The sequence below is a fragment of the Hetaerina americana genome, unplaced genomic scaffold, assembly GCF_022747635.1.
Source record: "Hetaerina americana unplaced genomic scaffold, ioHetAmer1.1.p SCAF_60, whole genome shotgun sequence".
Lineage (NCBI taxonomy): Eukaryota > Metazoa > Arthropoda > Insecta > Odonata > Calopterygidae > Hetaerina > Hetaerina americana.
Window position 1 is genome coordinate 658,679 of NW_027287206.1, and position 12,091 is coordinate 670,769.

Below are 12,091 nucleotides of genomic sequence, written 5' to 3' on the forward strand. Positions count from 1 at the left end.
CAACCTATCTTACTTTTACTTGTTTCGACTTCGACTTGTTGAATTTAATCTTTTTATTATTTTTAGCTAAATGTATTACTTTTAAGTAGCTTTATTGTTTCCACTGTCGGCGTCTACCAAGTACATAGACGAAAGAAATGTTCCTTCAACATTAAAACCATCCACGAAAAATATAGATTTGATGACACGTATGTCTAAAAATGACATTTCAGCAATTAAAACACTATTTACTCAATCAAAAAACTACGTAAAAAGGCTAGATGGACCCTGGGTCATTTCGCGAAAAAGGGTTTGAAGAAATGCTAACGGGATTGGAATGTAACGATGCGTAACTTCAAAGTAAACAAATAAACATTTTGCCGTCCGTGCAAATGATGCGAAATATAACGCGGAACTATTCGAGCTCATCTAGATTTAAAAAAAACACGTGATTCATTGGAAGACCCCTCGCTCCCGCTTGTTGATCCAGTGTGACTTTTCACGCACCCCAATACCCTTGATCAACTCACGATTGGCATTTTTGTATGCATGAGAGATGGATTAATCTAATTAAAGCTCTGTGCCTTACCAATACGTGAAATGTAGCCATTCGAATGATTTAACGACGAGCCTCTCTTTTCGGTATGTGCCTTTCATGCAAAAACGTCACTTCCCCGGATGTGGTCTCAGTGTGAGCAAAGTAAAAGTATTCGAGTATTTCCTTTGAATATTTTTGTTCATGGCAGTCCCCTAATGTCAGTATAAGCCAATAGCTCGTCTACATATTTTTACTACACCTGATATGGACAATATTTTAGCCTGAGACACGAGGAAAAATTCCTCCTTAATTTATTCAGAAGTTTCCTTTTCCATTTTGAGAGCACTTAGGTTAGGGGTGAGCGTCCCTGACCATATCTGAATTCATTCAATTATCTTGTGCGGTGAGGTTTCAAGGGGCGTGAGGCAGGGTGGGCTGAAAGTAGGACTTGGAAAGTTCGGGGCTCTTTTGATTGGAGTTAGTTGGACAAAGTAGTCGAATAGCATTAAATCATTGTGCGTGCACGTATCATATTTCTTCTAATTGATCGTAAACACTTTCTACGTCTTCCTTTCGGTGACTCTTTATCGGCATGTTCATCTGGATGGTGACTGAATACGTCGGGTCTGTTTTTATCCAATACACGTATTCTGAAGGACCACTTTGTTAACAAATGGTCCTGTGTATCGAGTCCCGTAGTTGTCTTGATTCATTACCTCTTAGTTTCTACTCATATTATCATGAAATGGTTTCCCGTTGACTTCCTCAATACCATTCTTTACGTTATACCATCACATAAATAACCTCCCCGCTGTAATGAGACACCGTAGCGACCGCCTCACTGAGGAGCAGACGTTGCGTGTACTACCTTTCGACTTATCTAGCATGGGCTACCCCAATAGGAGCAATTAACGTTACCACCAGTACCGCTCTAGGGGACAGAGGAATGAGCAAGCCCTTCCACCAAGCCAAGGGCGTAATCCATGGGTGGAAGCTTTGTTCAAAGTCAAGTAAAAAAATTAAATATCCGTTTAAAAGCATTAATACCTGCAACATTTATTCCATGTACAATTTATTTTCGCAATTAAAATAGCGAAAATCTTCGAATTTCGCATTACTCGCAACAAACACTGCTTCGCATATCGGATATGTTGTACAAATAGATGCCCAGCACTGGTACAAAGGTAATGTGGTCCGAAATTTCTTGTGTCAGAGCTTTTACCGTATCCATAATGTACCCTAAACTCGTTTGTCTGCACTGTGTAACCAAGGGCAACCAATCTACCAGGAGTAAATTAGGCGACGACGTACAAGTAACTAGAAGGAGGCGACTTTGACCGCGTTCTTTATGATGAAAGACATTCCCGCTTACAGAGTCATTTGCATTAAAGCTGGCAGAGGGGTTGCTTCTCTCATACATGAATTTAGTCTCATGAATTCATTCACCATTTATTTTTTATATTCATTACCGGGGTCTCCATCAGTTAAACTCATCAAATAACGCAAATTTTTCTTCAAGATTGTCGTATTTATTCGTAAGTACATCGTCCGATATAAAATAAGAAGAATCGTATAGCATTCCTGCATGTTAATGGCAGTAAAGGAGGGGTGGGCGATAAAGATCCACCTCGTTTTTACTTTTAAATACAAATGTCGTTGTTACTTTAAAGATTTATCATCATTGAACATTGAATTTACAGTTATTTAAAATGATGGATGCCAAAATATTGTTTTCATGTTCAGATAGTATTGCTTTGCCCATTACCTGTCATGCGTTAATATAATTGTACGAGTTATGGATAGAAACCAATCCAACCTCCCTGCAATGAAGTTAAAATTACGATGGCAGGCAGCCACTTCTGTCGTGCTCAGCAAAAATGATAACAACTCAGAAGCGCTTCGCAAACCCCTCCTATGTTCCCCTACCGCATGACCCTAACCCACAATTCCAAACTGACATCCTCTCCATTTAAATACGCGTGGAACGAATGAAGGCCTCTAACCCACCGATATTGCCATTCTTAACGTCCTGATTCCAAATAAAAGTAAAAAATTTTACCGACAACTCCCGATGAATGTATTTGATGTGAACATTTAGTGTGGTAATTTTGCCAATTAATTAATTTCTTTTTTATACCGAGTCCAAAGTAGATGACATTTTGTCGTGCGATAAGTTTTGGTTAAAATGTATGAATAAATATTATGTATTGTAATAATATATAATATAAGTAATGAATTTCCTATTGTTGTTTCCCCTTCTTTTTGCGTTATGCACATACTTAGAGCCACTAATTATCTACAGTAATTGGGAGTTGGCTGTATTTATAGTTAAAAATGTATTATGTATTCTGAACGTCGTTTTCGTTAGCCACTGAGAATCCTCTGTGTTTACATATATTTCTGTGGTTCCTACGAGCCACCGCAAGGGAGTTTCGGCAGGTTGGGGGCAATCTGCAGAAACCGCAACAGTCATGCAATCTCCATAGTGTTTGCTCAGAAGGTCATTTAGGATAAGTAGAGCATAGAACCCGAGGTATGGAAGTATCTAGGGGCGATTGCTCTACTACTTGCATGAAAATATTTTTTGTTCGTCTTACTTGCCCTCATTTACACCAGGGGCAGCAATTGCCCGTGCCTGTACATTGTATCGCCCGAAGTGGTCGAGTCTCGTGAATCTCCGCTCATTCGTGAGAAAGATGGGCGCGCTCAAGACCTTTTAAAATCCGGGAGGAGAGGGAGTGTCGGCGGAAGAAGCCTTTGGTGTGTGTGTGCTTCGGGGCGTTTGGTGCACCACCACCGACCGCCCTCATCCGCACTTTCTCCCGTTCCCGGTGCTCCTTATCCCTACCTCTCCCTCACACCGCCTCACGGCGCCACGCGCAACTACGCTGCCCTCATATTTATTTCTGCCCCTGCGAACTGCGGGGTGTGGAGGGGGGAGCTGATGGGGAGCGGTGGAGTGGGGAGACGGGCCAGTCGGAGGAGGAGGCGGGGGGACTCTCGCCGTGAAACCGTGTCAGTGAGCGATCCGCCGTCACCGACCGCGAACGTGCTCTCTCGGTCGGCCCCACGTCACCCCACGTCACCCCACCGCGGCCCCTAAACTGTAGCCCTTGCGCGGTGTGCGTCTCGTGATGTGTGAGCGCGTGTGTGTCGTGTCGTGGGAGTCGGAGGCGTCGTTGCCGCGGCGCCTGGACCCGCCCTCTTGGATCCGCCGCGACCCGTGGGAGCAATCGATGTCAGCGAGGACCCGCGGTCGGAAGGGACTTCCTCCGCCCGCGCACTTCCGGAGCACCCTATATGTCGTGGGGTAAGCGACCCTCGGTGGGGGGGGGGTACTTGGGGAAGCCCATCCCTGCTGCCCCCGCCCTTCCGTCCCTCCTCAACGCCCGGCGACCCATTTCTCTCCGCGACAAACAATTGCCGTTAGCGATTCCGTCCGTAGTCCCCCCCCCAGCGAATCCAATCTCGGAGTCGTCTTCCCGTCGTGTTTGTACATGTCGCTGCTAGCGGTGCGTCCGGATTTCGACACGCGCTGCAACGGGGGGGGGTGGAGGGGACGTCTGCCTGCGGTCGGGCCCTTCATCCCATGTCACTGTTGAACCAGGCCGTGACCCTCGATTTTTGGACGTGTCTGAAGCATTCGATGTACTTTGGACCAATCTTAGTCTTTGAAAAGTCGTTCCGTTTAGTCACATGTGCGACGTCGCAGATGCGGCATAGATGTAGCATGTTTCGTGTGGCGGTATCGGCCGTGCCAATGTAAATATCCCGTCTGCAATATCTCGCTAGCAGGACGCTCGCATGTACTTGCGACCGACACCACGAACAAAAGCATTTCGTTATATCGACTACAGGTATTGCCATAACGATCAATGAGGCCAGTTGTGAGCGGGGAATAGGGAGATTTAGTGCTTTAGAAACGTCTCTTAAAATTATCACTTTCGCCTGGATTATGTTATCATTTGAAAAGCGTTTATGGTCTCTTATTCTGCTCAATCCACATAAATGGCTATTTTTTTCTTCAAAAAACAATTGTTGAAATTGAATTCTCACTTTTGGCGAAGAGAAACTCGAAAGTAATAGTAAAAAGATGGCATATGTTTTTATTCGTTTTCAAACATTCTTTTCCCCGTTGCGCCCAAATATTCTGCTCAAAACTTTTGACTGGACCCCATCCACAATTCGCGAATGGAGAGGTTGAGGTCGAACGAGTGGCATTCCTCGGAGGGGTAGTCTTGCTCCGTCGTGCGTCTGTCAAACCAGGGTGACGCCCGTTTGCCTTTGACGTCGGCCAATACGTTGTCGACTTGTTATTTCCTCTGTTTTATTAGGCTAGCAAATCTGCTACTGATATATTTAAGAAGGAAAATTTGAGTTAATAAGCATTGCACCTCATTCACTGTGTATTCAAAATACTTGGTCGCTCCTCTTCGTGCGCGTACGTAAGGACTACGGCGCTCTCATGAGATATTACATAGGCGACCAATTAGCTCGGCGCCAGGCCGATCAGAACCTCCCTCTCGCTCCGACGAGCTTCCTCTCCTCCCACTTTCTCTTTACCGTTCGCTTATCCTCTCTAGTGTTTACAGCCTTCAGCCGCTCTCCTAGCGTCTGCTTCGCGTTGTATATCAAGCTTGCGCCTCAGTAGTCAATCGATTTTCCACCTTCCTAAAACTTATATTGGGAACTTCTCGTGAAATAGTCATGTTTTTCCCTTGACAGTAGAACACCATTGGCTTAACAGTGTATAGATAAACACAGTCTTCAGCCTACGTATATTTGAGAAAACAGTGGAACTGTTGGAAGTACCCTCTACCGTTTAAATCTACGTACAATGTGAAATGCTTATGCTTTTTTCAAGTAAAAATATATCCACGTGAATAATAAAAAGGTAGGATTAAAATATCAGTTCACTCCGTAAAAAATTGTTAATAATGGATGGACGTCAGAGTTTTGTTTGGCTTTCGCAACTAAAATAATTCATTGTAGATTTTACAATCTGGGATGTGGAGTTTCAAGAACCTGCGAAACCTGAGGCACGTTCGGAACGGTGTAGCGAGATTTAGTTATCAACATGAAACCGGTTTTAATGGATTAATGTTTAAAGCGTTGATGTTTAGTTTTTAGTAATGGACGAAAGAATAATTATCCGATACGTTGATGGAATGCAAAATGAACGATAAATTTTAAATAAATACAATAGAAGCATTGATATGCCAACCAGAAAATTAGTTATTTTTTTATAAAAATGCAGGTTGTAATGACAAAACAATTGTTTTAATATGTCAACCAATGAAGTGTTTACGTATGGTTCACGGAAACGGTATTGATGTCAATTGATCGTGTAAGAAGTAAGCGGAGTGTTTGAAAATCATTCGATGGAATCGCTCATATAGTCTTCAAATATATATAGTCCACGGCCTTCAAATATGCTGAGATTGAAATATTGTCTTTCACTGGTGGAGTAGATGACAGCGAGAGCTCCCCGCCACCCGACGGTCCCGAAAAAGTATCGGCTGCCTCGCGGCGTATAATGCTTGTCCGTGCCCATGGGTGTGTCGGGCGAGAGGGCGTTATGCTGAGCTTGGGAATGCCCTTAGGCCGTGACTCTGATCCCCCTTCCGCCTTCACGGCCCGAAGTTGATCCGATTGGCAAGGCGAGCGAGGCTCGGGAGTCGTGGAATCAAGTCGGAAGGGTTTGAGCAGGGATCGTGTGGGAACGTTACTTTCCGTAAGTTGTTATTCTATTATCTCCGTGTGGGCCTTGCTTTCTAATCCTTGCTCGGAATTTCATGTTCATTCCATCGGGATGTTAACCGTTACTGACGTCGATTTCGAAAACAAAGCTCTGCTCGTTTTTGCTCGGTCAAGCCCTTAGCACTTGCTCTCCTACCTGGGTCTTCCTTTATTATAAATATTTGATTCCTCCAGCTGAACGTGGGTACGTAGAGGAGTAAACATGTTGTTGTAATCGTTGCCGAAACCGGAATACATATCAGCAGTATCAATGAAGGCTGTGTGGGTCCGGATATAGTTAATCTGCTTTTTGAAGGAAGCGAAAGTACGGCATTGCGTAATATTCTCCGGCTGGGGTGCTTACTGAGTACATGTTTCGCCGACAAAGGACAGCGACATACTAATTCCAACGCTTTTCGGTTTTAATCCGTGTCTTTGTTTTTAAACCAGGGTTGCTTTATAAAACTCGGCAGTGTATGGCGTCCCCTGGATATGTATTTCTTCTCACTCATCTGTCCTCAATTTTCATCTGTTGGGCAATTAAGTATCAGCATTGGAAAAGGTTCGGCACATCTTAACTCGTATAGTAATTTTGTCCTTTCACTACCAGACACTAGCTGAACATGTGTCACGGTGCAGCCACCATTCTGGCGAAAAATCTTTCACTTCTCATCATCTTCTCCCTTGGGTTTTGATATATTCAAATGCAATTTATTGGTTAGGTTTTCTCTCAGAATAAGTGAACGTTATTTAAAGTGACGCAAATGAGACCCTAGAGTGTCGCCGACTTATTGATGTGACGTGTTGTCACTTGATTCTATTCAACCCACGTATGGTGGACTTGTTCTTAATCAAGCCAATGCGAGACCGGATTTTCCAGGGCTGTAAGTTGAATATAAAATAGTTATTTTGTTTTTCTTTGATTATTTTTTATTATGAATGAATAATCAACTAAGTTCCTTTGTATCTATTTTTCATAATGATGCTGGTTTTATAAATATGTTATTATATATTTCGGCCGCTAATTTTATTACGCTTTGGAGGATGTAGCTTACGATGCATTTTAATGAGCTTCACATGAAAAGGCAACTAATAGTCTCATCGGTAATGAAAAAAACTGGGTAAAACAAATTAAGGTACCCTGCTTTTTTCCAGTTAGGTACCAGCATAAAGTGCATGGAGTCTTGAAAACTGCATACCTATTCTGGGACACATTATCGTCATACTACAACGTTACACTGCGAGTGAGGTGGATTGCCGACAGCTTTCTAGCATGACTTCAATATTCTCGGCTTTATACGACCTGTGATAATGAAAGTTGTTACCAGTCACCCAGAACGGATGCCTTGGAAAGAAGTAATTGAAATCCAATATTTTGATCGATGGATGTCGTGAGGTGGATTATACTCGTATATTTTTAAGTTGCTTTATAATCTCTATCAATGCCGGTCGGATCGGTTTAGGTTGATGTGGGCAACGCGCCCGCTTGCTGATCCCAGGTTGTGAGTTCGAATCCCGCATCGGTCATTGTGGTCGTGTTTATTATGGTGATTGATCTCATAGAACACCTGATGGAAGTCCCAGGGCGGCACATTTTGGTCTCACAAACCGGGGAACACGGACAATGAGATGCTTCCATGTATCATAATAAAAAATAATGGCCAAATGTGGGTGAGCAGCCTCCCGCAAGAATCAAACAAAATCATCTTTAGAGGAAAATAAATCATGTATTTTCAGCTCTGGAACGGGACGTTAATCCTGGCGCCCTCGTGCCTGAAAGGCGAAATATATGTTAGCCTGCGAGCCGCTGTAAGAGCGTTTGGAAGGGGATTTTAGGTCACCATCCATTAGAGTAATTGGTGATTCCATGCCATTTTATTTTGGGAAGTTCGAATTGTACGTGATGAGTCGCTGTGGTCACGAGTTCTGCAGGAGAAAAACAGCCCTCATACCGCACGCTTCGGCGGTCGGTTTATCCTCAACTTTTCGTGGTCTCGCCATCCAATGTAATGCGGCGCTTCCCTTTTCAGTTGTTAACTCCAAAGGTTTCTAATTTTTAAAATTTTAAGCCGTGTTTGCAATCTTCGCGCCTCCAATATCTTCCCACTCACACTTTTTGTGTTCGTTCTTGGAATATTCTTCACGAAACGGGTAGCTTTCTTCCTTGCCTGCATTGTATAATTCCGAGATCTGGTCCCCCTAATTGGCTCCCCTCTGCCAATGCCTCCGTGGCCCAGCTCTGATCCTCCAAGTCTCCGCCCACTTCTCGGGTCGAGCGGACGGTGACGGGTGCAGTCCGGGTGAGGTCACGTGCGGAGCGGACCCATGTCTCTCACCCGTGGGCGCTCGCTTCTACCTGTCGGGGCCGTGTGGGCTTTGGCGTGACGTCCCCTCGCGCCGACCCCTGCGGGATCGTGGCAGGCCAAAATGCAGAGGTTCCGCGTCCCGAAGACGAGGCAAAACTCCGCCGGCCGGCACCCCCGCACCTCTTGCCCTCCCACCCACCTTCCCACTCACCCCCTTCCTACACACACAACGCGCCCCACGGACAGCCGTTCACTCCCTCCACCGTCGCCAAAGTGTATGGTGCCCCTATGTTAAGGGCTGCATGGGACTAGGGGCTGTCCTTTGAATACGTAAGCTTTTTGTGGTGGGTGGGTGTGCCATTTGATTAAATCACCTTAAGGGAGTGATTGGGGCGTGGTTCAGGAGCAATGCTAAGTTTGCTTAGTTCTTGTATTATCTAGCCATTGTCATGGAGAGAGAATGTTGATTACCTGCGCTCACCAAAGAATACATTGTGCAAATACTCAGTATTGAAACATTCGTGTCAGAATTGATTTTTTCAACCTTGTATTTCGTTTTTTCGTCATTTCTTTTTCATTTCACAACATTTACGAATAATTATAATAGTATTAACACAAACTCATTGTGTTTAAAGTAGTACAGTTTAGTAACGCAGTCACGTGATTTACCTGATCAGAAATGTTTAGTGTAAAAACTCTCGTCATACAAATACTAATTTTACATTTTTTGGAATAAGAAACTTTTGAAGTTAATTATAGTGTCGACAGCTATGGAAGAAGGTGTTTGTTAATTTAAGCATCCGTACAGTGGTGGGAGGGGTGTATAAGGCGGCAATTGATTTTACGTTATACGTTATAAGGACGGCATTTGTTCTGACCGACTCACAAGTCATTTAACTCAGCCCGGGTAACTTGCGCTAACAATTTTTGTGATTGGCCCTCCCGTGACCCAGACGGAATTGGTGGCTACAATGGGGATAAATCACAGCTATATATAAACCCGCACGCCCAGCCTTATATCTATTTACAGTTATATTAGAAAAGGAAACATACGGGCCAAACTTTCACGGACCGGGCAGAGAAGTGCCAAGTGCCTCATATTCTTTCGAAGGAAATGGAGACCGCATATTCCGACTTAAGAGCCTCGAGAACTCCGTTAAAGATTGACTCCCCAGTGGTAGGAAACTTCATGCGCGATATTCCGGATTTCCCCTACTGTTCTAAGCGCCAGTATTCATTTGAAATAAGGATGGTCAAAAATTGTTCTAATGTCTAATGGCTAGTAGCCCAACACCCCGTGCCGCCCCTCCTCGTGGCGGATCGCAATGTGAGATGTAGATTTACGCCTCCTTAAGTGCCGTGCTACAGGCATCCGGCAATCGTTTCTACTACATACATGCAAGACCTTTGGAAACACTGCCTGCAAATATTACAAATTCTTCCGTAGCCTCCTTTAAAATCACATTATTTTAAGTATTCATTTCTTCGCATTAACATAATGAATAAATATATTTACTATTTTCCGCAATTTAAAATATACTTTAATGTGGCCCAGCTTTCAAAGTGGATGCATCGTTATGGCCTGATGATGGGTTATCTCCATAGAAATCAAAGTCGTGTTCAAGTATTTGAAACGGTGAAAAATTTTAGTTATGTCCATTACGATTGCTAAGATGTTTAAATTTCACCGGAAATCGCCGAAGTCTTCTGAATTTATTCATTACGTGGCTTCATTTTATTTAAAGGTTCGAGCAATGCTGTCTCACAATGTGAATCTTGATACCAAAAATATATCATTGTAACAATACGCCCTACATATTTGTCTTAATTTTTTGGAAGTCCATGGAATCTTGAAGCATCACAAGACTGTTCTGGAATTTATTTTCCCTACTTTCGATGTTAAAATCAAATTTTGAACCGAATTCGTATTATACAACTCACCAGGAAGATATTGGTGGACAAGTGTACTATATGTGCTCAAGTCATCCAATTTCTCGCTCGCTCTTCATCATAAGTGTCCACTTTGGGGATCCAGAATTGAAATTCGTAACGGGTGGATATGTGAAAGTGTTTGACGTCATTTTTGAAATCGTCGCACCACTTAGTTTGCAGCGATGCGTTAATTGTATGCGGGTTTGATTGATTCGGCTCGAAAATTCCGGGAAACTGGTTGGCAAAAGGGAATCATGACTGCCGGTGCATCATGGCGTGTGTTAGCAACATTTCGACGCGGCGATATGGCAACTCAATCTGCCGCCGCACGGCCTGTGTCGAGGACTCGAATGGCTCGATAAATAGGACCAATGTATTTGGTGTCGGGCATGTGCGATATTTTTCATTCTTTGCGAGCGTTGCCAAAGAATAAGCATTGAAAGGTGACATTGTCATTTGGCACACCGTATTCCGCCCCACCCACCGGCGGCCTTGGGCGCACGGTCGGAGAGAAAACCACTTTTGACTTCGCGCCGTCTCTTCGCATCCTCGAGAGACTTCGTGGGACAAAAGCCCTTCTGATGTCGACTCATGTTGTCGTTTGCAATATTTTGGTTGTCAATTATCGTTGATCTACCCAGTCATCCAGTATTTCCACGCGTTGGCAATGGATGTCGTACGGCCCGTGGCCTTGTCGCCTTTGGTCGCTGTCTCCGCTCCTACCACCAGTACCAATCAACCAACGGCCCCCCCCTTCCCGCCTCCACCTCTCTCCCTGCGGGATTCACAGGGCCGAATGATCTGCCACGTAGAGATGATTACGAGAAGTTTCTAATTTATTGTAAAGCTAAACGCTGCCAGAGATTTTCGTATGGCCGTGATGTGGGACGGTTTCTGGCTTTCCGGGATCTTCTGCTGCCCAAGTCCCCTCGGCTAGCGAGACGAAATTTCCTTATATAATGATGTATGTCGTGGTTACAGATACGAAACGTCATCGCAGCAACAGTGGACCAACGCAGCTGAGGAACCCGGAAAAGCAGAAATTTCCTGCATATCCACTTTCACCTTTTATAGCCATTAGGACGGGTTATCAATGAGAGGTTTGGTTTACAGCAGCTCTCCGAACTATCCTGTCCCATGCCAATGTCTTAATTTCCTGATAGCTCCCAACTCAGCCATTTTCCATCTGCTTTTCGTAGCTCATCCTAAGCCTTCCTCTGAAAATCTGTCCCTTCATGTTTCCTTCAATTATGATCATCAGTAAACTATCCTGCCCCGAGATATGTCCACTCAGTGCCCGTGTATTTCCCTGTAGTAATACGTTTCTACGGCCTCTAGTCTTCTTCTCTCTGCTGCTCCTCTCTTCAAAATTTTCTCGAATAATTTCCGTGTGTCTATACTAATTCTGTTTGCGTTAGTGGTTGTGTCTCCTGATACAATCTCCACGTCGCCATTCCTAAATATCAACGAATTTTACCTAATATTGGTGTTTTCAACCAAAAAAGCGTGTATCGATTGATCGTATACACGTTACCCCGCGATCCAGCGTGTAAGAGTATGTGTGAAGGGGTGGCGGGACACCGACCCTGGAAAAAAT

General features: G+C 44.2%; 1 protein-coding gene across 3 annotated transcripts in view; it reads left to right on the top strand.

Annotated features, from left to right (window-relative positions):
- LOC139695591 (IQ motif and SEC7 domain-containing protein 1-like) overlaps nt 1-12,091 on the top strand; it is a 250,136-nt gene that overhangs the window by 106,471 nt on the left and 131,574 nt on the right. Inside the window, exon 1 of one of the 3 annotated variants that reach the window (XM_071594388.1) lies at nt 3,717-3,827. The exons of the other annotated variants lie outside the window; for them this stretch is intronic. Coding sequence (XP_071450489.1) covers nt 3,754-3,827 — 74 coding nt within the window. The 5' untranslated portion in view covers nt 3,717-3,753. Of the gene's footprint in view, nt 1-3,716; nt 3,828-12,091 lie in introns of those variants that run through there. 3 annotated transcript variants of the gene reach the window in all.